At 39.0% G+C, this 24,429-nt stretch overlaps 1 protein-coding gene across 2 annotated transcripts in view; it reads left to right on the forward strand.

Moving 5' to 3' along the window:
* Positions 1-24,429, forward strand: part of GASK1B (golgi associated kinase 1B) — an 85,088-nt gene that overhangs the window by 37,646 nt on the left and 23,013 nt on the right. Inside the window, exons 1-3 of one of the 2 annotated variants that reach the window (XM_077139688.1) lie at positions 162-371; positions 1,117-2,238; positions 18,877-19,091. In XM_077139688.1, the coding sequence (XP_076995803.1) occupies positions 1,329-2,238; positions 18,877-19,091 (1,125 nt within the window). In that variant the 5' untranslated portion in view covers positions 162-371; positions 1,117-1,328. Of the gene's footprint in view, positions 1-161; positions 372-1,116; positions 2,239-18,876; positions 19,092-24,429 lie in introns of those variants that run through there. The other variant, XM_077139689.1, reaches the window with a different exon arrangement.

A 24,429-nucleotide genomic window follows, 5' to 3' on the forward strand; every position in this document is an offset into this window, starting at 1 on the left:
GTTGAGTCAATTTGCAAACAGGACACTAGAGGGCTCCCAAGGGTTAAAAATAAGTGAAAAGTTATTTGAATAAAAACTGATTCTGTACGGCATTTTTTTTTAAAGAGTTTAAAATTGAAGCTTTTTTTTTAAAAAAAAAAAAAGAGTTTTAAGAAACTTTGATAATGTTTTAAAACTGAGCTATTGGTAGCCAGTTTACAAGTAGCCTGATTGCTTTGCACTCGCTAGTTTTCAAAACGGAACTGAAATATATAAGATGTGGAAGACTCTTGACCATGAAATATGTTCTCCTTACGTGCCTCAGCCTTTTAAAGTTCTTTGCATTAGTCAGGGACTACAGTCTTCGTGAAGTCAAGCATGGGGCCAGCTGTGTAAGTAAAGTTGCTTATAAGATTCTTCTTTCTCTTCTTCTGTGTTTAATAATGTGAGAAAATAGCACTTGAGAGCCTTTAATTTTCTTTCAGCTGACTTTGGTGGAAAGAAAAGAAGTAACAAGCAGTCTGATTTGGCCATGTGTATGGTTGTGTGTGTGTGCCGGCGTGAATAAATGTAATTGCTTTCAAGATAACTGGGCACTTAATGACTTGATATTATAGCGCCTCTTTTAACATTAGATAGTGGAACATGCTGTTAAGAAAAATTTGTACCATTTGACTAAGATAATATGTTTCTGAAGTTGAATGCTAACACTTGGTGCTTCTGCCGGATTAGTTACTGCAGGACTTTAAAAAATGAATATGGCACAGATAACAGTAGGGTTTTTTTCTTTAAAAAAAAAAACACCTATTACTTAAGTTATTTCTGAATTTCAGAAATGAAAAGTTTGGGTTTGTCAAATTTTAATGCTTTTCTTTCAGGACCAGAATTAAATAACTCCAGTTGCAAGTTATAAAATATTACTGGATTTTGTCACTTGTTTTCTCTACTTTAGAACTGGATGTTAAATATATACACATCTTGTTTTCAGTTTTTAAACTTGAATTCTTTTTTTTTTTTTTTTTAACATTTAGAGGAAGGAAATGAAAGGAAAGGGTTACTCTTTCTCTTTACTCGCGTGGAGGAACTGAGGTGGTTTGAAATAGTGACTCAGTTAACTCTCTTCCCATTCATTCCCAGATCCTTGGGAAGGCAGAGAAGAATTTGAAAGGTTTGGGAGCTGAGTGTCAGAAACACTCCCAATTCCAGCCCTTCGCTTTCACCGCTGCCCACTGGGGATCAGTCAGACACAGAAGCGGACGCAACAGCTGAATTCAGGAAACCATGCATCATGTCAGCAGGAACCAACTGCAGACTTTAAACGCTGTTCAACATGTGGATGCCCTGGAGAAATGACCTGCCCAGACAAGCCGGGCCAACTCATAAACTGGTTCGTCTGTTCTTTGTGCGTCCCGCGGGTGCGGAAACTTTGGAGCAGCCGACGTCCGAGGACTCGGAGGACCCTCCTGCTGGGCACTGCTTGCGCCGTCTACCTGGGCTTCCTTGTGAGCCAGGCGGGGCGCGCCTCTCCGCAGCAAGCCAGGGCACCAGAGAAGGGGCTGCCCCAGAGCCGCGATGCCGCCGAGGCGCCCTTCCCGGAGATACCCCTGGATGGCACCTTGGCCCCTCCCGAGTTCCAGGGCAATGGAACCTTTCTGCAGCCCAACGTGGTGTACATTACTCTCCGCTCCAAGCGCAGCAAGCCCGCCAATATCCGTGGCACCGTGAAGCCGAAACGCAGGAAGAAGCATGCGGTGGCATCTCTGGCCCCGGGACCCGAGCCTTTGGCCGGGCCGTCCTTTCAGCCCCAGGAGGCCGCAAGAGCAGCAGGTGTTGAAGGGCCTCAGTACGCCCAGGGAGGAGACCCGGACAAGGTCAGGGAGCGACCCTGGAAGCTAGTGCGGGGTCCCGGGGTGCGAGCTAGGGGCCCTGACTTCCAGCTACCCAAGGCCAAGGAGAGCAACATCAGGATCTACAGCGAGAGCGCCCCCTCGTGGCTGAGCAAAGAAGACATCCACAGAATGCGCCTGTTAGCGGATGGTGCAGTGGCAGGTCTGCAGCCGGTGTCCTCTAAGAGCGGTGCACGTTTGCTGGTGCTGCAGGGAGGGGTCACTGGCTCTGTGCCCCGCTGCGGCCCTAGCCCCTGTGGGCTGCTCAAGCAACCCTTGGACATGAGCGAGGTGTTTGCCTTCCACCTGGACAGGATCTTGGGACTCAACAGGACCCTGCCGTCTGTAAGCAGGAAATCCGAGTTCATCCAAGGTAACATATTCACTCCCTTCGTTATTTACAGCTGTTGGGGATAGGGGTGATTTTCTCTTCTCCTTCGCTCCCTTTTTCTAAATGATTTTCCCCACCCACACTTCACATTTGGACAGCAGCAGCAGCATGTCTTTCCGTAAGCTTGCATTCATTATTTCCCCAGGTTTGGGAGGATGAGAGTTCCAGAGAAATGCTTTGCTTCCCATGCAACAGTAAACCCACACGTGCAATCTTCGCTTTCCCTCACTGCACTTCCCGGTGGCTTATTAAACCTAATTACAGCCAATGGCAATTTACATGATGAGGATAAGGAAGTCAGGGTGAAGGCAAAGAACTTGCTGACTGTTAGGCATATTATGGGGTGGAGTAGTATGGGAGCAAATAGAATTTCTTCTTTGGAAGTTTTTAAAAGTGAGGGGGGAAGTAAGTAATGTTTGTTCAACAAATGAAATCTTTTTAAGATGTCCAGAGCCAGACCATGTTAGATCTGGTTCTGCTCTTTGATTTTTTCCCTTTTTTTTTTTTTTGATATGCTATATGGTGGGGACCCATTTCATTATTTTTCATATGACTATCCCATTATGGAAGTTGGATTTTTGTTTGTTTCTTTTGCTTGCTTTTTTGGAGGTGAGTGGGGGTGGGTGGGGGGAAGTGTATGAACCGGGAATCAAACCCGGGTCTCCCACATGGCAGGTGAGAATTCTACCACTGAGCTACTCTTGCACCCCTCTGTCCTTTGATTTTATGAATTCAACCTCTTTATTTTATGAATAAGGAAAATTAAGTGATTTGTTCAGCATGTAGACTAACTAGCCATGTTATTTCTTCAAAACCATGACTATGATTTATCGAGTCTGATTTCCAAGATTTTCTCTTCTTCGTGACCAAAGGTTTTGGCAAGTTCTAGGGTATGAAGCCAGTCCCTACAGTTGCAGGCGAGTGCGCTGGGCTATGGCCATACCCCAGAAAAAGGATATTCCCTGAATCTTGAGGCAGGATAGCTCAAGGCTTAATTTTGAATGCAGAATGGTCCCAACAGTCACCACTTTTGCATTCAGACTGGCCCAAGTCCCTAAAAGGTCATTTAATCAATGATAAGCTCAAAAGGTGCACCCTTACTCCCTGTTTCCCATTCAATTTAGCATTATGGTGAGGTTCCCATGGGGCCTGGAATGGAATGGATTGAAACTTTTGGGGATGGACGAAAACCAAGCTGAATTTCCACTGGCTTTAGAATTATAATTTAAGTTTACAATGGATATTCCTTCATACCAGGGGTTAATGTAGAAAGACTGGGCATTTTACTTAGCTGATTCATTTCCAGATGCCACAGATCCAGAAGCATATTTTGATGTTCCATATTCACAAAGTAGTCTACCATGATTATACTGAGATGGAAATGTCTCTCACACATTCAATCTAATGTTGGTAAATGCTAATTTTTATGGAGTGCTCACTATTTGCTAAGCACTATACTAATTGACTCATACAGTTCATATAAGCATTGATTTTTATAATTCTCACAACAATGCCATGGGGTACATGCCATTATTATTTCCATTTAGTAGACGAGAAGATTGAGTCTTATTCAGGCAAAGTAATAGTTCCCCACTTCCACAGTTAGTAAAACTGTGTTTTGAGCTGGATTTTGAATGTCGGCCCAGCTAATTTCAGAACATAAGTTCTTAACCACTTAGACCTGGGTGACTATAAATCCAAACTGGAACACTCTGGGGTGAAAGTAGGTAATGATGGGCATTGAAATAATAGGTTGAAAGAATACACATACACCAAGGTGTCTTGGACAGAGAGGGACTTAGGATCACCATTCACTTTCATGTAAGAAAGGAGAGAAGGTGAACTGTTGACTAACTCTTGAAGCTTAGTACTCTGGTATGCCTTTTGAGCTTCCCTGAGATGCTCTTGGATGGAAATTGGGAGGATAAAGTAGTGGTGAGGTGTCTGGATTCTGGAGCTGGACAGCCTGGCTTTGAATTTAACCAACTATGTGATCTGGAAATGTTAGAGTATCTCTCTAGGCCTCAGTTTCCTCATCTGTAAAATGACAATCAGAGCTACCTTTGAGATTATTGTTCTATAGAATTCATATAGATACAGTGCTTGCTGCAAAGAAACCCTTCAGTAATTATAGATTATTAATGTTAATACACTAAGTCAGGAGGTACCAAGTTCATTGAGTTATTCAAAGAAAAACTTCAGTACCTGCATTTAGAATTATGGAATGAGCCCCAGAAGGGACCCTATAAGTAAGTCTGGTGCAACGCCTCCTTTACAGATGCTGTCTCCTTGGTCCACAAACATAAACTCCAAACAGCACGTATTTCTTTATGTGGCAAGACTAAGACTAAAATCCAGGTCTCCTGACTACCAAGTTAAACTCTTTGATATGAAAAATCTCTCTTGGATATTTCATTTTGTTTTCTGAATATCAGGCACCTTTGGAAATAAAAAGAGCAGTTGTGTTCCAATTTGAAGGAGGGGTTTATCATCCCATTATGGCCTGGATGTTTTGTCTTCATTCAAAATAAGTGGTGGGGCGCATGGGTGGTTCGGTGATAGAATGCTCCCCTTTCATGCGGAAGACCTGGACCGTGCACCCCTCCCCGCAAGGAAAAGACAAAAAAAAAAAAAAAAAAAAGTAAGTGGTGATGGAAAAAAACAAAGTTGTGATATGATTCTCAATTTAAAAAGATGAGTTAAATTCTTAAGATGTGATCACTCAAACAATACCAGATCTTCCTTTATTCTCTTTTTGATATCTTCTCTTTTTTGTTTATTTAGAGTCATAAAGTCAGGCCAGTTTCATCAAGAGCCTATGCAATTATTTGAATATGTCTAAGGGTTCTATACACAGTATAATTCTTCTGATGTTGTTGACAGCTAAAGGAGGTAAAGTATATACATAGACCAGTTCTGGTCCTGGTAGGTGTTTTGGTTTGTTAAAACTGCTAGAATGCAATATATAAGAAATAGAATGGCTTTTAAAGGGGGAATTTATTAAGTTGCAATAAATTTATTACAGTTCTAAGGCTGTAAAAGGGTCCAAACTGAGGCATCTAGGGAAAGATACCTTGATTCAAGAAAGGCCAATGGGTGGGAACACCTCCATCAGCTGGGAAGGTAAATGGTGACGTGTGCTAGATTTCTCTCCCAACTTCTTCATGCAGTTTTCCTGGGGGCATTTTTTCCTGCATTTCCAAAGGTCTCTGGCTGTGTAGGCTCTGAAGCTCTTTCCAAAATGGTTCCCTCTTAAAGGACTCCAGCAAGCAATCTCACTTTGAATGGATGGAGATACATCTCCATGGAAATCACCTAATCAAAAGGTCTCACCCACAATTGGGTGGATTATAGCTCCATGGAAACAACTTAATCAAAAGAGCCCACCCAGCAATATTGAATGAGGATTAAAGAACTTGGCTCTTCTGGGGTACACAACCAGCACAATGGAGACAGAGAGAAAGAGACTTAGGTATCTTCCTCCATTCACTGATTTCTAGACTTTTTCTGATCTTTGTCTTTCTCTGATTTCCAAAGAAATATGTACTCTTCTTCCAACCCCTTCTTACTCTTCTCTCATTTGAATTTAGCTTTATTTGAGCCTCCTTGCCTAACCAAGTAGATGATAGATTTTACCTGGTTACTCAGCCCCTAATATGGCCTCATTCTGTACCATTACTTAGTATTATAATTATTTCTTTAACCATTGCTCTTTCCCAATAGTCTCTAAGTCTGTGAGGGAAGGGATGTTGATTGTCTTGTTTATCATGTTTCTGGAACCTAGTCCAGAGTTTGGCACATAGTAGGTTCTCAATAAATAATTTTGAATGAATGTAGGAATGCATTTTAGGCCTTCTCCATTGCCTCTAAATAGTAAATCTGTATTTGTGGCCAGATTCCAATACTCAGGACAAAGGCCTAAGTCTAATCTGGATGTTATAAAGAGCTCATTGTAGAGATAATGAAAAATGTCCTTACACACCTCCTTATCATGCAAATAGTAAAGTTAATAGGGCTTATTCTTGCAAGAGCCATCAGTATGGTCTGCTGGCATCACATTATAGTGTGATGGATAATGGGTATTCTGCAGAAAGAATAATAGTATTTCGTTTAGGTATCAACTTCTCTGATGATTTGGCTTGATCTAGGAGTTGACTTTTTAATATCTGGAAAACTGGGTGACCAGCTAGTTCTATAAGTAATCTGCCCTAAATCTTATTTCTGTTCTCTGGCTTTTGATTAATGGTTATGAAAATCAATTCATGTCTAGTACAAAGAATGTAGCTAGCCTGTATTGTGAGTTGACTATAGATATTTGAAGATCTCAATTAATCTTTTCAAGAATCTTATGCAGTAGAATTTTATGTTAATTTTAGAGATGAAACAAAGCTCAGGGTCACAGAATAAGTTACACGTCCGTCAAAAATTCAAGCCCATGTCTTCTAACTTCCAAGTCTTTCTTCTTTTTATCAAACTATGCTCCTTACCAAATCCTTGATGTCTTTTTTCTCCATTACCATAACCTATTAGTAAATAGTTTTTTAGCATAGTGAAACTAATGACTTACACACTGATGTTTAGCGTAGATAAAGGCTAAGGGACCCTCTTTTTGATCAAGGGGACAACAACCAGAAACATAGCTATTGAATGTTACTATATGCCAAGCACTGTTTTAAGTGCTCTATGTGTATTATGTCATTGCCTTCTCACAAAAACTCTTTGTGTTAGATACTCTATGGCAGCCATTTTACTCATGTGGAAATTGAGAACCAGTGTAATTTAGTTACCTTTCGCAAGGTCATTATTTCCATTACCTCAATATAAAAAGGATATATTGAATGAATTGAATGCAATGGGAGATGTACAAAAGAATGAAATGCTATGATTTGAATGATCTGCCTGACCCCCAGCCTCTCAGATTACGTTTTACATTGATTAAGTCAAAAGATAAAGGTCCCATATGTTATACTATACAATAAAAGAAGTAAAAAAAAAAAAGAACACACACGCACAAAAGATAAAGGTCCCAATTATAAAGCTCACCTTCAGTGTTTTTTTAAGTTGGTGAAACTACTGTGGATGAGCCCGTCAGCACAGAGCATCTAGCTCCAGTTAGGCTAGGACACGTTCTTGGTTGTGTAAGTTGATGAATTCCAGGTGGCTCTTTTTTTGCAAAAATATATATTTTAATTAGAAATGAGTGGCCATACTGGCCTTGTAGTGTGTATGAGACCATTTTCTGACAGGTGATGCTCCAAACATGTCCTAGAAAATGAGAAGGGTATACTTGGAGAAAAGCAAGGCTGTAATTAGTGGTAGAAAGTACCAACTGTGTCCCATACTACAAAATCCAGCAGTCATCACTGGAGAAGATTTTCATCCTGTGTGTTCTAGTTTGCTAGCTGCTGGAATGCAATATACCAGAAATGGAATGGCTTTTAAAAAGGGGAATTTAATAAGTTGCTAGTTTACAGTTCTAAGGCCGAGAAAATGCCCCAATTAAAACAAGTCTATAGAAATGTCCAATCAAAGGCATCCAGGGAAAGATGCCTTGGTTCAAGAAGGCCGATGAAGTTCAGGGTTTCTCTCACAAGTGAGAAGGCACATGGCGAACACAGTCAGGGCTTCTCTCTCGGCTGGAAGGGCACATGGCGAATACGGCGTCATCTGCTAGCTTTGTCTCCTGGCTTCCTGTTTCATGAAGCTCCCCGGGAGGCGTTTTCCTTCTTCATCTCCAAAGGTCACTGGTTGGTGGACTCTCTGCTTCGTAGTGCTGCAGCATTCTCTGCTCTCTCTGAATCTCTCATTCTCCAAAATATTTCCTCTTTTATAGGACTTCAGAAACTAATCAAGACCCACTCAAATGGGTGGAGACATGTCATCCCCTAATCCAGTTTAACAACCATTCTTAACTAAATCACATCAACCAGGGAGATGATCTCATTACAGTTTCAAATATACAGTATTGAATAGGGATTATTCTACCTTTAAGAAATGGGATTTATATTAAAACATGGCTTTTCTTAGGGGGCATACTTCCTTTCAAACCAGCGCACTATGTTTATCTGTGCAGATAATGCAAAAGTGAATTGAAATTTACCATAAAGTCCTTCTTTAAAAAATCTGTTTTTGCAATAATGAATTTTCAATTATCTGTATACCGAATTTATCACTACATACCAAACAGTGCCTATTCTGCATTTGGTGTCTTATATATATTACATTACAACAATTCTGCATAGCAGAGAGATTACTGACACTTTAAATATTGGAATTCTGAGTCTCAGCAAGGTTATGAAATTTGCCCAAGGCCACATAGCTAGTAAGTAAGTACTGCAACTAGAATTTGTACTCAGTTCTGTCTGACACTAGCATCTCCTCATGTTGTTTCTGTTAACCATCTTTCAAATATAACTTGAAATAATCACAAGATGGTGACAAAAATATGCCAATTTTAGCATGACAATTTCTCACTTTCCTACTATGCTAGTATTTCTATTTAAGTTCTTTTTTTGCAATTTAAGAATTTAATACTGATACTATTTTTACTCAAGAGAAGTACTGCTATACTATGACTACTACAGCAATTTTCTTTTAACACAAGCCCATGCTTACCAGATTTTCTGGGTTTACCCAGAGCAATCATATGTTTGCAAATGTGACTGACTATCTTAATGTGTGCCAAATCATCCTTGTAAGGGTCTCAAATCATTACAAAGGCCACGAAAACCAATGTGGTGCTGATATATTTAGATAACGTTTTTTAGCAAAATATCTCAAAGTATTTATCTGGGTTTAAAAGGCCGAGCAGATAATGTCCGTGCATAAGAGGACCCAACACCCTCCATGATCTTCAATTTAGCAGCATTGCCAAAGCTTTTCTAGCTGCCTGCACAGTAATGTGAATGAATCCCAAGGGACTCTGTTTTGGTAGCATTTAAGCATTGTACTATTTTTCATGCACAGCATGAAAGAAGCATTATGCATGCTTTATTTTTAGGATACTGCTTCCTTGCCACAGAGTAGTCATACTAAATTAAAGTAGCCCAGTTCCAGGAACTCTGCACGTCAAGGCTGCTTAGGTGACAAACTGCAGACACCCCACACACTTCCATTTAAATTCATTGTAGATCCCAAGTTGCTGTTTTCTAAACTGTAAAGCCTGTTCTTATGACAAAGGAAGAGAAATATATTGTGTATTTTTCCATCTCTTTTTGAGTACAAACGAGCAGCACTGGAATTGCTGGGCTATGTGCTATTGACAGAGCAGGGACAGGTAGCATGTTTGCATTTCTTGTTGTTTCAGACTTTCTAGGAAGGACTGAGTGATTTTTCAGGGAGTTTTGAGAAAAACCCAGATAACCACAAATGTTCCAAATCCTAGAAATCTTTGACATAACTGCAAACTTGCTTAAAATATTTATTTGCGAGTATAGTGATTATGTTTTATTTTCAGAAATTTGGATTGAAAGTATATATATATATATATAATCAGAAAAGCCCTAAGGATATTTCTTTGGCAATCAAGTTGAGCTGATGGGCTTGGTACTTTCATTCATCAGTGAACAAAAGTTTATTGAGCATCTGCTCTAAGTAGCTTTCTGCTCCAGTGTCCTCTAGCTGCTGCTCACTACCTGCCTTCCTAGCCAAAGTGGATGAGCTGGGCAACTCCCTCTGCTGTGTCTCTGCAGTTTGTCCCTCAGTTCCACACACAGCTGGGACAGAAGGGACAATGTGTGATTGCCCCAGTCTTCAACATGTAAATGATGCATGAGCCTCAACGCCATGCCATCTGTTCTTCTCTATCACATCATATTTATCTTCCAATCTTTTAGCCAACATTTTCTGAGCGCCTGCTATGTGCCAGGCACTCTCAAGTCACTGGGGCTGCATGTGTGAACAAAGCTGACCAGACTGTCCTTGTGGAGCTGGCATTAGTGGGTTATGTGAGAGTTCAGTGGTTGGAAGGGAATCCCATTAACTGCCACCGATTTCAGAATTCACCCGGCACCCCCTTCTGAGCTCACTGTCCTGCTTGTTCCATCAAGGCGATCTGCTGCTGTCTCTGGGTTGGTCCAAGGACCACCACAAGTATAGTAGGACTAGATGCTCCTCTTATCTCAGACTTGGGAAAATGCCATTTTAGTCCAGTTCAGCTGCATTTTTTTGTTTTAATTCAATAGCATTCCTTTTTTTGTGGGTGGCACTGTTGTAGGCACGGGGGGAGAAGCACAGCCTCTAATGCAAGTAGCTTTGTGCTAACAGTGTGGCCTGGTAATCTAGACTCCCGGAGTTGGAATCATGTTTCTGCCATGTGCTGCCTGCATGGCCTCTGGTAAAGCACTTAATTTCTTTGAAACTTATTTTTTCATTGTGTATAGGATTGATGATAGTGATAATTACAATAATGATAACAGAATTTGCCTCATAGAGTTGTTGTGAGAATTAAATGAGTTGATAATGCGTGACATATTTATTATAACAGTAATACATTATTACATAGTAAATACTCAGTGAATGTTAGTTTTTATTTCCATTCAATTTCTGAGCTGATTCAGCTACTTGTGATATGTTTCTTTAGACTTCCTTATGCAGATTGATATGTTCAGTTGAACTACATATGTGAGCACCTAAAATGATCATTTAAGAAAATATCTGGTGTCAACAGTGGATAATAAAACAGTCTCTCTCATTTGTGAAGTATTCAGCAGTTCACAGTCCTTATCTCATCGAGTTTCACAACTCCATAAACATGTACTGTGTTCAGATTTTCTGGGTGGTGACATTCAGATGGAGGAATGACATCTATTTTCCAAAGGCCCACGGGCTGCTGTGGAGACATGGAACAGGAAGACTCTGTAGCCTCCTTCTTCATCATTGTGCCACACCATCTCCATTATCTGGTGGCCTCCAGTGATTGTGTCCTGGGGCTGTCAAGTTACTGGTTCATGCCAGTTGCCACCCACTTTCACCATTGCTTTGTTGTCCAATTCCTGAGTGTAGCTATGGTTCCTTAACTGCTTTCCTTCTCGTGACAGTCATCTGGGGTTGGCGGTGGTGCTTTCACCATTCCCGCTGTTATCATTCCAGAATCCCATAGCATTAGGGATACGTGTAGAGCACAAGCTGGGTAGAATTGGAGCGTTCATATACGTACATCCCTGCCTCTAGGGCTCAAGTTTCTCTTGAACCCTTCTCCATTCATTTAGAATGAAACCAGTAAATTCACAGCCTATAAGGATCGCAAATAACAGAACTTTTATTCTGGGCTCATTGAGTGTTACTTAGAACCTAAGGGATATAGATGGAAATTGGGGAATTCTGAGCAATTTCCAGGCAACAGTTCATTCACTCATCAAACTTGTTGAGGGCTCACTTTGGTCTAGATGGGGAGAGGTACTTATCCTAGCACAAGGTGTGTGCATTAGGGTAGATGGTGGGGTGGGTGGGTGGGACTAAAAGACATTTGGAAGACATAATGCCAGAATTGAATCTTAAAAGTCATCGTGGGTGGAGTGAGAGATGGGGTGGGTATAGAAAGGATAGCCAGAATAGATATATGGAACCTTGTGGAGGCAGAATGTGCTCAGGGAACTGCAAGTGGTTCTGCAAAACAGGAGGTCAGGGTTTGGTGGGGGTGGTGAGGTGATGATGAAATGAGATAATGCTGGGATGGGGATTTGGTATGTTTAGGCCACGTAAGGAGCTTGTACTTTATCTTGCAGATGGTGGAGGGTCATTGAAGGGTTTTCAGAAAGGGAGTGAGGTAATGAGATCTGAATTTCTTGATGTTCACTCTGGTTAGGAATATATAGCTCCTTTATCTGCACTGGTAAAGACTAAATAGTCCAGGACTGGGTCACCCTGTGGTGACCAAGACTTTGTTTGCATGATATGATTGCTTGTGGAGCCTGGAACTGTCACCACATCAACACTACCTCTGAAGTCAAATTTGGTTCCTGTTTTTTTTTTAATGGAACATTGAGACAGGAAGAGTCTGGGAGTTTCCATTTACAGCAGAAATCCAAGGCAGACTTAGAAAGCAGAAGTTCCTGCCCATTAGTCAAAGGTTCAGAATAAAGAAAGATACTTTGTTTTCAAAGCAGAACTGTTGATTTGAAATAAGTGGGCTGTGATAGAGAAAGCCATTTGACATTCTCTTTTCCTCCTTGCTCGATTTTATACTTAGCAAACTCTTGAGGGAATATGGGGATTATTTTATCTCAGTCCACTCTAGAGAAAACAAGCTCTGATGTGAAAAAGATATATAGATAGATACATGTTCTAGTTTGCTAACTGCCAGAATGCAATATACCAGAAACGGAATGGCTTTTAAAGAGGGGAATTTAATAAATTGTTAGTTTACAGTTCTAAGGCCGAGAAAATGTCCCAATTAAAGCAAGTCTATACAAATGTCCAATCAAAGGCATCCAGAAAAAGATACTTTGGTTCAAGAAGGCCGATGAAGTTCAGGGTTTTTCTCTCAAGTGAGAAGGCACATGGTGAACACAGTCAGGGCTCTCTCTCAGCTGGAAGGGCACATGGTGAACACGGCATCATCTGCTAGCTTTTTCTCCTGGCTTCCTGTTTCATGAAGCTCCCCGGGAGGCATTTTCCCTCTTCATTTCCAAAGTCTGCTGGCTGGTGGACACTCTGCTTCTCATGGCAGTGTCATTCTCTGCTCTCTCAGAATCTCCTGGCTTTCTCTTTTGTCATTCTCTTTTATAAGATTCCAGTAAACTACTCAAGATCCACCCAAATGGGTGGAGACACACCTCAACCTAATCCAGTTTAACAACCACTCTTGATTGAATTCCATCTCCAGGGAGATGATCTAATTGTAGTTTCAAACATGCAATACTGAATAGGGATTAGAAGAAATGGCTGCCTTTACAAAATAGGATTAGGATTAAAACATGGCTTTTCTAGGGTACATACATCCTTTCAAACCGGCACAATACATATGTTTATAATTTTTGTTTGAAGAAGTATATTCTAAAGTTCACCCAGAAATCTGTTTCTACGACAAGTTCCTAAGTCCAGGATTTGTTTTACTGACTGTATAGAATTTATAAATGTAGACTTCTGCTTTTCCCCTTTTAATAATCAAAACCTTACTTAGGTTTGGATTTTTTTATGTTTGAAAGTGCAATATTTTCAATATTTAACTAATTCTCCCAGAAAGATTTGGAAGACACTTTTTTTTTTTTTTTGCATTTTAGGGAACTTGGTGCTTCAGTCTGAATGGCTGAGGGGTTTAGCTTAAGTTCTCTAGAGATCAGTGATAGAGTCAGAATAGAATCAATGCCTTGAGACTCCTTTTTTCTTTCCCATACTCCGTTTTCTTTCAACCAAGTTTCTTTCTCCTTAATAAGTGGCATTTCACCAAATAACTATTCCTGGGGCATGACATTTCTTCATCTATTGGCATCACACTGAGAGTTTGGTATGAATTTTAGTCCTTCACATGCTCCCTTAAAGCACTCATCCAACTGGCAAATATTTATTTGATCCTTACGCTTATGTGTGTGTGTGTGTGTATGTGTGTGATTGTGCATGCAGTGTGTATGTGCCTGCTGATCTATTTCTACTAGACACGAAGCCACCTAAGGCCTGGACCTTGCCTGAGATTGGGACTTGGCAAGGCCTCCATTTTAGATATGCCTCATTCTGAATTATTTCCTTCTGCAACTCAGATCCAGATGGTGAGGGGTACTTGTAAATATCCATCTAGGGAATAAATGAATTAACAACTGTCTAAAAACTTGAACAGAGGTAATGTTTCATCTACTCCTGAAAACTTCCTTCTCCCCCCAAACTGTCACAGAATCCTACATTCCTAGTCTGCCCTATCTCTCAATTACTTACTTGCTTGCATTCACCAATTCCGTGAGGGATTGAGGCAAAAGATCTTAACTGTTTTATTTTTCATTGTAATATTTTTAATTGCCAAAATCCTACTGTGATAAGCACTGTAGAAAAGTAGAGCAGATATTACTTAAAGTGTCATTAACAACTAGACACCTGGTATAATAACATTGGAATTGCATTAACATCAACAATTGCCCTTACCAACTAAAGGATCTGCAGCATGAGGGTTCTCCTGAAATGGATGGTTGACAGTTCCGGTGGAGCCCTACAGAATTTGTTTCCTATAATAAAGCTGCACCTCAATTTTTAACTGGCTTTTGTTTTCTTTGAATGGCTTTGGCAGAGTTGTCTTAAGGAAGGGCTCTGAGTTAAACCATCACTTTCCTTTTTGTCTTGTGCACCAGAGTCTTGGAACTTGGCCCATGCAAGAGAAAGTTGACTCAAAATTTGACTTCAAAAGTCAATTTGACTTCAAAGAAAGTTTGACTTCAAAATTGAGGATATTTTTACTTATTTCTGCTCGGTGACAAATGCAGATAGACATTTGCAACACCCAACATGCTTTGCGTTCACCTATAGTTCGACAAAACAAGTCAGCCAATGTTTAAAGTGAAGGGGAAATCCAGGCAAAGGAGATTGTGTACAACATTCATTCTTACTGAATTTTCATTTGCATCATCTTAAAAGAATGTCTTCTTTGTGCTTTTGAATAAAGAACAACTTGGGAGAACATCATAATTCAGGGGAAATATTCAGATTTTGGAAAAAAGAAGTTATACAGGCAAGGCTTTAAAGACAGCCCTATTACCTTTAATTCACATGAACACCCACACTTCTCTTAAAACCTGCTTTCTCATCATTCTGACAGAATTTTATCTCTTCACTGTTAAGATGCCTCTAGAGAGCATAGTACTGTATCATTTTGACAAACCCGAATGTGAAGAGATGAATGCACCTCTTCTCTGAAACACTTCAGGGAGGTTGCATTAACCAGTTCCTGTTTTTAGAGGCTGGATTTCTGTCATCCCTCCAGATCTATCGAAGTTCATTTCATTTGCTTAAAGGCTATATTTTATAAAAAGCAGAATTCTCTTCACAGTGGTACTCAACTCTCTGAGATTCTGAAGCTGTATTGACTACTACCACTCTCTTTGAGTACCACATACCCTGGTAAGCAGCAAGAAGATGTGTATGTGGGAAAGAACCTGAGTCATCCCTGGCTCTGAATAGTATTGCTCCCCTTTTCTCTTCCTGCTCTTTGAGAATCCCCTTCTTTCTTTTTTGCTATCTGAAAATCACCCCTTCCCATCTGCAATGATTTCTGCCAGGACAGGCCAGACTGTCTTTATGCGGTAGCCAGAATTCAAAATATTTTGATAAGGGGGGCATGAGTGGATGTGTAGAAAAACACTCAGTATTAATTGAAAAGAGATTATTCTTATCAGTTGAAAACTTCCTTTCGGCAGTTGGAGAAAAGACTTTTAAATTAATAGCACAGGAAATGCGTCAGTCAAAAAATTTGATGATCTAAATTGCCTGCTTTTGTATGGCCTATGAGCAAAAATATGGTTTCTATACATTATCCACACCAACAAATGACAATGCTCCTATGACACATGAAAATATCATGCGATTCCAATTTCAGTGTCCATATACACTGAAATTTTATTGGAACATTGGATTATCACTTATTTATATACTGTCTATGGCTGCTTCTGTGTTGCAGTGGCAGAGGTTCGCAATTGTAGGGTTGGATAGTTATGGAGAGACTGTATGGTTGATGAATCTAAAATATTTATTAACTGACTCTTTGCAAAATTTTCTCATCACACTTGGTTAAAGTGATGTTATTGAGAAATAATTATAAAAGAAATATTAGTGATAAAATAGTGAAAAAATTATGACAAACTGTATATATAAGATAATCACAAATAGTCTATTTTCTTTGTATAAAAATGTAAGCACCATGAATGCACGATGAAAGCAAAGAATTTGACTTTCACCTAGTTTATTTATTTATTTACTTATTTGATCAAGTTCTGTAGCAATGCTTGCACAATCCTAAATGCTCTGTAAATATATAAAGGCCAGCTGAGAACTGATGAATTATGCGATTGTGTAATGTATGAATGCACTAATAAACATAGCAAAATATTTCTGTAGCATGCACATATGTTATGCACCAGGTTGAGAGTTTTAAATGCATGATCCCATTTAATCCTCATAAAGTCAATTTGGAAGCTACATTATCACCCCCATTTTCTTTTTTTTTTTTTCCTTCTTTTATGCATGGGCAGGCACCGGGAATCATACCCGGGTCTCTGGCATGGCAGGCAAGAACTCTGCCTGCTGAACCACTGTGGCCTGCCCTGTCACCCACATTTTACGGAAGAAGAAAACAAAATTTGGAGAGGATGCATAACTTATTTAACATGACAAAGCTAATATGTAATGTGGCCAGAATTCTTGCTGAATGCAAGAGTCTAAGCTCTAACCATAAGCAATACTTCTAAAATTTCTTAAAGCAATTTATGAGTTCAGGTGAGAAAGAAAGGGATGGAGAAATCCCAGAGATACATCTATAAATAACAGAACCAGTTACTGGCATAAGAGATTATAGGTGATTTTTGTTTTCTTAGTGTCTCTCTCTCTCTCTATCAAGTATTTGTGATTTTCTACCTTTCCTAAAATAAGTAGGTTTACTTTTAAAATAAGAAACAGATGTTTCTAAAGAGAAGGAAAAACAGCCCAGGAGGTTGTTTAATGTTCTCCTTGCTGACAGAGAGCAGCCCTTTGTCCTCTGAGGATACTGTGCTCTCCTTCTGTCTCTTGTATTGATTTGTGGTTTTGAAGTTCAGTATTAGGTTTCAAGTCCCTCTGAGGACTCCTTGGCCCCAAGAATGCAAAATGTTATCTGTTTATAGCTTTGGACAGAAGTCACTGACAGATCGGGCTTCTTGATGTTTACCTTTGGAAATCTGAAGTACACTTGTCTTATGGAAACATTCACCCATACGGTTTCCCACTCCATGACAGGCTGCTTTTACCTGGGATTTGTTGTTATTTTTTAAAATTGGCATAATATCTGGAGTATGCACATTTAAAATTTTATTCATCTTCTATCTAAGAAGATAATTGGGCCCCAGCAGCTTTAGTAAAGTGAAAGGAAATGAAAGGAGACAGATAATGCGAAAAATGAAGTTCCTTAGCGAACAGTTCAGGCTTCTTTATTTTTCTGTTAATTGTCAGTTGATGACAGTGGCAGATTTTCACAATCTGCAGGACTTTTTACTATGCCCTGGCTCAAGCTGCAAGGCTAAAGGAAGAAAGAATAAGAACAAACTGGAAAACAGGAGATTAGAAAGAGTATGTCAACACTAAAGGTTGTTGAAGTCATGGAAGCACAAAACTCAGGAGTGGTTAGAGAAGAGACAGTTTCCTATATAGAGATCAGAGATAAAAACCCTACTTGAAGGCATGCAAGCAAGAGGGGGAAACAAAATTCTCTAGCAAACAAGGAGCAAAGTTAAAGGTTGAGAACATTTCAGGTAATTTAAAAGGGCCTTAAAAAAATTCCCGCGACATGTCTGGAGATTCCACTCATAATTTCCGAGGCTTCTATTGTCCAGGCCTGTTAAGGATGAGTTAAAGTGGGCTCTTTCAGAGTTTTGTGATTTAATTATTCTTTTCAAAAGTATCATTTTTTTTAAAAAAAAATGAGATATAAGCAAAGCTGTTCAACACCATCTCTTGGTGACTTTATAGGGCAGGTGGGGCTTGAGAGTGATTTTATCATTTTTCAGTTTGAAATGTGTTTAGTTTAGATGTGTCCTAGCCATGATCGTTCCTATTTGTAACAGCTTCACTTGGGCTTAAGACTCTTCATACAGTTTAGCAATGAAAGAAATAACATTTCTAAACTATCAAGAGTGAGATAAGAATGATCTGAATGACAGATTTTTAAAAAATCACTGAAGAAATGACGCTTTCTTAACTATGCTTTTTAGTTTATGTGAAATTACTTATCCATGACCAAGAACACCACATTTCACACAAAAAGGGAAGAACAACTCTCGCTTCATTTTTCCTTCTTTGGAGATCAGTGCCTGGTGTGAACCGTACAATTCCACTTTTAAATTTGCAGCTTCTAAAAATTCTTTCTCTTACTGACTTTATAATGGGGCCTCAGAAAAATCAGACAGTCGTTGTTACAAATGGAGAGCAGCTCTGCTCAGGCACTGAATAGACAATTAAAGTGTCTGGATTCTTTCCTTTATTGTGGTGGATGCTTTAGATGTGGATTTAACCTCATCAACCAGAGGATGCGGTTATTGGCAGTGAGTAGCCTATTCTTGCCACATCTGTAAAGTACCTTCTTTTTCTTGTATTTTTTTTTTTTTTGCATGAGCAGGCACCGGGAATCGAACCCGGGTCTCCAGCATGGCAGGCAAGAACTCTACCTGCTGAGCCACCGTGACCCACCCAAAGTACCTTGTTTTTTAAAAACTTTTTCATTGCTAATAATAACTTTCCATTGTATAAAGCTTGTATTGGGAAGATTCATTGAGGTATAAAATAGTAAAACTTCTAGAAGTTTTAGAAGACAAAGAGATAGTAAGGTGTCACCTACTCAATCTCCTACATCTAACAGGCTAGGAAGCGAGGCTCTAAAAGCGTGGATGACCAACACAAGGGCACATAGTGAGTTAATAGCATGTTAAAAGTGTGTTTATTTTTCTGACTCCATAGATGGCCGCCCATGTCCTATCATTCTCTGGGACTCATCACTATCTCCAACAAGTAATGGAACTCATTCTTCAGTTAAGCTCACTTGGGGTACTTATCAGCAGCTGCTGAAACAGAAGTGCTGGCAGAATGGTAGAGTGCCAAAACCTGAATGGGGCTGTACTGAAATACATCACCATGAGTGGTCCAAGATGGCACTCTTTGATTTTCTGTTACAGGTAAGTTTATCAAGTCAAGTAAATATAAGCATAACATTGAGTTATATAAACCTGACACTAATGAATGTTCAATACCTTGAGTTTTTACAAAACCAGAGTTAAAAGTTTTATAATGCTATACTTGAGAATTCTCCTAAAATTTTAGTTCCTTTTGGAAAGCATTCATAGATGTTTCTTAGCTCTTTTATTATTTCTGAAGAACTAGTTCACCAGCCATCCTGTAATGGTGTTTTTAGTCACAGACACAATTTATTGAGATAATCCATCAATAGCCTTAACCCATTTGGGAAGTGAATAAACTGAGGTCTGCTGGATTAAGTAACTCATCCAAGTTCCTACAGCTTCTAAAATCTGGCCTTGGGATTCTCTGGGATCTACTGACAGTAAAAATTTGTCCTTTTTCCCATCATACCACATTACATCTTCTTGGTCACTTGGCTGTACAGCTTACCTCTGCCAGTTCCCTTGCTTCCTTTCTAATAATTTTTGTAAATATCGCATTAAAATTACACATTGGAGAATAATAAATGTCAATCAGCACACAATTGAGTGATTTAATAATTTGCAAGTTTCTCAAAACTCTTATCTGCTTTTAATAAAGATCCTGTGACTCTCTCTCTGCCTTCTCATTATGATTACTGACTTTCCCTTCCACCATTTTAGAAAAACGAATTTTCTGTTGTAGTCAAAGTGGACATTGCATGATTAATTAGCATTCTGTGGCAATTTAGGACCATCTTAGGAATAGATGCAAAACATTCTTCTTTTGTTAATTCCTCTCTCTCTCCTGTGTGTGTGTGTGGCATTTCAAGAAGCAACTAAAGTGGAACAGAAATGTAGGAAGAAAATGAGTTTGGTGCAGAGCCACACCCTAGGGATTAAGAACTTCAAGAAGGAAGGAATGTTCTATGAGGTTAGTGCTGCAGAGCCGCTGGTGAGGATGAAGCTGGGTTGCTGACCAATGAAGAGTTGAGTAGGTAAAGGTACTCACTCTGACACCAGAGTGGTCAGCACAGATTTTTGAAGTTATCAAAAAGTTGATGACTGGGAAATGGAGAGGAAATATAGTGAAATCTATGGGAAAGAAATGACCTTGAAGATCGTAGCCGATGAACATAGAGTTAACCTAAAAGGAAGAGAGGCCACACCTTACGGAAATCGTCTCTGTGGTATTGTCTTAATTCTGGAACCCTCAAGTAAATCAGAATCGTTCCCTCTCCCGTCTGTTGAGGGAAACTCCAACTATCGTTCAACCAAGCAAGATATCTTAATGTGACATCTCCTATTCATTTTACTGTGGGAAACAACTACTACATGGGTAGTGAAGTGTGAAGATAGTTATGCCTGCTGCCCCAAACTCACTTTTATTATTAGTATTCTTACTATTATCATCACCATCAAGTTGGGAAAACATAGTGCATGTAGAACAAAAGGTAAACAACCATTTAAGAATGGCTAAATTAATATCAGTTCTAAGGGTCATGATATCAAGAGAGGGAGTGGTCAATTTACTGCAAAATAGAAATTCCAGGAGGAGGGTTTCAGTAGGTTGTAGGCTTGAAATGATAAGGAGGACAAGGAAAAGTGTGAGGTAGAACACGGAGTTGTTAATATTCATGTGATGTTTAGTGCATCCTAAATATACCACTTGTCTGAAGCAGAGGGTTCATTTCGGGCAGTAATGATTTTTTTCTGTTTATAATAGATTAGAGAGAACATGAAAGGAGAGAGCAAGATGCATGTTTACTTTGTAAATCTCTATTGTGCATTAGCCTGTTTTAGCAAGAATAATTACAGCTGAGCCACAGTCTCCTTCAGAGGACCTTAGCAGCTTTTATCATATTGTTTCCATGGGCTTCAGTCTTAAGGATGAATCTGGGCACGTGCAATTATTACTATGATTTTTTCATAAAGACATAAATATTTCACATCCTTAAAATAAAATATTAATAACCTCATATTCATGCAAAACTTGCCATGTGCCAGGCACTGTTGTAAGTACTTTGACACTAACAACTAAGATACTAATTTATTTAGTCCTCATGTCAACCCTGTGAAGTAGGGATTATTATTCCTATCCTAGAGAGGGGGAAACCAGGGTCACACAACTAACATGTCATAGAGCCTGGAGTCAAACTCAGGAGTTCTGCTTTAAGAGTTGACCTTTGGAGCAATGCTGTCCCCTATGAATCATATGGGGGAATGGTACCATGATCATCCTATTTTACAAATAAAAAAATGTGGGGGTCATCCTTGGTGCTTAGGCTCACAGCCACACAGTGATCAAATCCTTGATATCTCTCAAAGCCATCTCGTTTTAGGCATAGCCATGATCCTGTCCTAGTTTAGACTTTGTCATTTCCCATCTGGAGTCCTTTCAGTCCGTTCTCGTCTTTCCTGCCATATATGTATTTTTAGGCACAGATGGTTGTCCCTATGTCAACATACTGCTTCTTTGCAATGATGACATCAGCTACATCTTGATTTTAAGTTCACAACAGCCTAGCCTCTTACTGTGCATTCTTAGCTATTTTCTAGTTTTGGCTCCAATTTAAAAGTTATAAGTTATCCTGGTTGTTAAGAGCTGATTTGGTTAGTATTTACCAAGGTATATCAAATTATCAGTAAGGATGCTATCAGTTTTTCTGTTTGCTATGGTAAATGCTGCCCAGCGGATTGGCTTAAATCACCAGAGTTTATTGGCTTATGGTTATAGAGGCCAGAATTCCCAAATCAACCTTTCAGTGAAGCTTGCTTTCTCCCTGAAGTCTGTGACTTTGCAGCACTGACTTACGGCAGTCTTGGGGAGTTTTGGCTTGCCTCTCTGCCTCCTGTCAATTGGCGATGTCCTTGTTATTCTTCCATGGCTTTCTTTGGCTAACCGTGTCCAGATTTCTTCTGCTTATAAAGGACTCCAGTAATGTGGAGTAAGGCTCATATTGATTCAGTTGGGCCTCACCTATATAAGATCTTAAGAGAGCCTATAAATGGGTCCGTGCCTTAACTTCTCACACATCTTCAGAATGCCCTATTCACCATAGGAAAGTGGGTTAAGATTAAGAACGCGTCTGCTGTTGGGGTACATCATTCAATCTGCCACAGATGGCATCTGTGAAAATGCATTTATATTTTTTGTTCATTCAATATTAGTTTTCCATAGTGCCAAAGTCAAAAGGCCAGTTTTCTCTAGAGGTCGCAGCATTTTACAATTTGACCGGTTAAGTAAGAGAGGTGCCCGTTTTCCCTTTTTATTGCCAACCCTGTGAGTGGAAAACAAAATAATGTTTGACAATCTGATGGTGGGTAATGGGGTCTTGTTTAGATTTACTGTTCTTTAATTATGAGGGAGATCAAGTATATCATATTTTCAAGTATTAGTTGATTATTTATATTTCTTTTACTGTGAATTGCTTGTTCATATCTTCAGCCCATACATATCCTCAGCCATTTTTCATATTGTGTTCTGTAACTTTTCCTTATTGATTTGAACAAAACATTTTGTGGATCATGAAGATTAGCTTTTATCTCTTCAATATAGATAAAAAATTACAAATAATTTTTCTTTATTGTTTGTTTTGACTCTGTTTATGGTAGGTTATACTCCATAGAAGTTTTACTTTTTTTTTGTAGAAGACTACATCTTATTTGATTTTTTATTTTCTGTGTTTAACATTAAACCTAAGACAAATGTTTATTGAATGGATGGATGAATAAATGGTCAAACAGGCCATTTTTCTTGAGTATCATATTAAATAGTTATCTTCTATAAACTAATTCTTCTCATCAATTGCACTGAAAATTTTAAAAGTCAAATAAATACCTTATTAAAGGGCATTTGGTGAGTGTATTGGATGGATTTTTGTGACCAATCTTAGAAAAGTTACTCCTGAAGCAAACTAAAATCACTTGTTCTGTGATCCTGGAGCAAGGGAGTACAAAAGCCCAGTTGTTAATTTTCTGTACATGGCATTCTTTTCATTTCACCCTGCTAACAAATCTACACTCACAAAGGCGATGCCATTTTACTGGGTCTGTAACATATGATAGAGGCACAAGTAATCTTTTGTTCTTGAAGTGTGGGGGTATGAACTGCACAGACAAAAATTCACCTCCATTACGATGATAGAATATTCTAGAGGGCCTTTGGTTTTCTGAATTTGGTCAAAATTTTTCAAGAGATTATTTAAGGTAAGAGGAGAAAATTTACGATATAGAAAACTTGTTTTTTGACCTCGGAAGCAATATAGCATGGTGGTCTGGATTCATCCTGCTGAATTTGAATCCTGATTCTGCTTTATTAATTTTTCGATCCTGAGAAGTTATTTAACCGCTCTCTGCCTCAGTTTCCTCATTTGTAAAATAGGAATAATAATAATAGTGCCTATCGAGAGGATTAAATATTATACATACAACACTTAGAAGGATGCTGGCACATAGTTGGTGCTCCATGAGTATTAGCTATTAATTAAGCAACTGATCATGCAGAAATAATTATAGAGATAAATATCAATGTAGGAACTAAATAAACTGTTTACTCTTATTTTTTATTTATTAAATTGCAAGTCATTCCCAAATCATTTCATTTCTCTCTGCTTTCATGGGCTTTCATACTTACATTATAGATCTTAGCTATTAGGTCTTAATTGTTTTTGACTAGTCTGTCTTCTTCAATAAGCTATGAATTTCTCAAGGGCAGGTTCTCGTCTTTGTAATCACTCTATTACGCAACAGAGAGTCTAGATATGTCATAGTTACTCAGGGAGTCTTTTTTAATCAAAGAAAATTACCTAGTTATATTAAAATATTAACCAAAAGGGTCAAATTAAAAATGTTAAAAGTGAAAGGAATAGAAGTGTACTTGCTATTCAGGAATAACTACAATTTTGTCAAAGGAAGGGAATTAGAAGTTTAGAAGATGGAAGAGTCAAATAGATAGGAAATATTTAATATTTTTCTTGTTTAATAGATTCTTTCATATACTGCAAACATTTTCTAAGAATGCCTGTTTATTCAATGAGAAATTACGGGAGTTTTATATAGAAGGCAACCGATCAATGCGTCTTGGGAGATGTTTGTTGCCACAATCAACAAAATAAGTTAAACATATTTCTTTCCACTTGAATTTGATAGACTTCTTTGAGCCCTTGCCTGTTCCATCCACATAGCAGGCTTGGTGCTGGCGATACAAAGAGTTGTACAGTCTCGCAGAACAGACATATTATCATAGCAGAACATATCAAGACCTGAATCGAGTTAAAATGTTAGGGAAACAGATAAAGGGGCTGTTAGTTCTTTTGGAAATGAGATAAGAGTGGGATGGTTGGAGAAGGTGACACTG

The sequence above is a fragment of the Tamandua tetradactyla genome, chromosome 22 (genome assembly GCF_023851605.1).
Source record: "Tamandua tetradactyla isolate mTamTet1 chromosome 22, mTamTet1.pri, whole genome shotgun sequence".
Taxonomy (NCBI): Eukaryota; Metazoa; Chordata; class Mammalia; order Pilosa; family Myrmecophagidae; genus Tamandua; species Tamandua tetradactyla.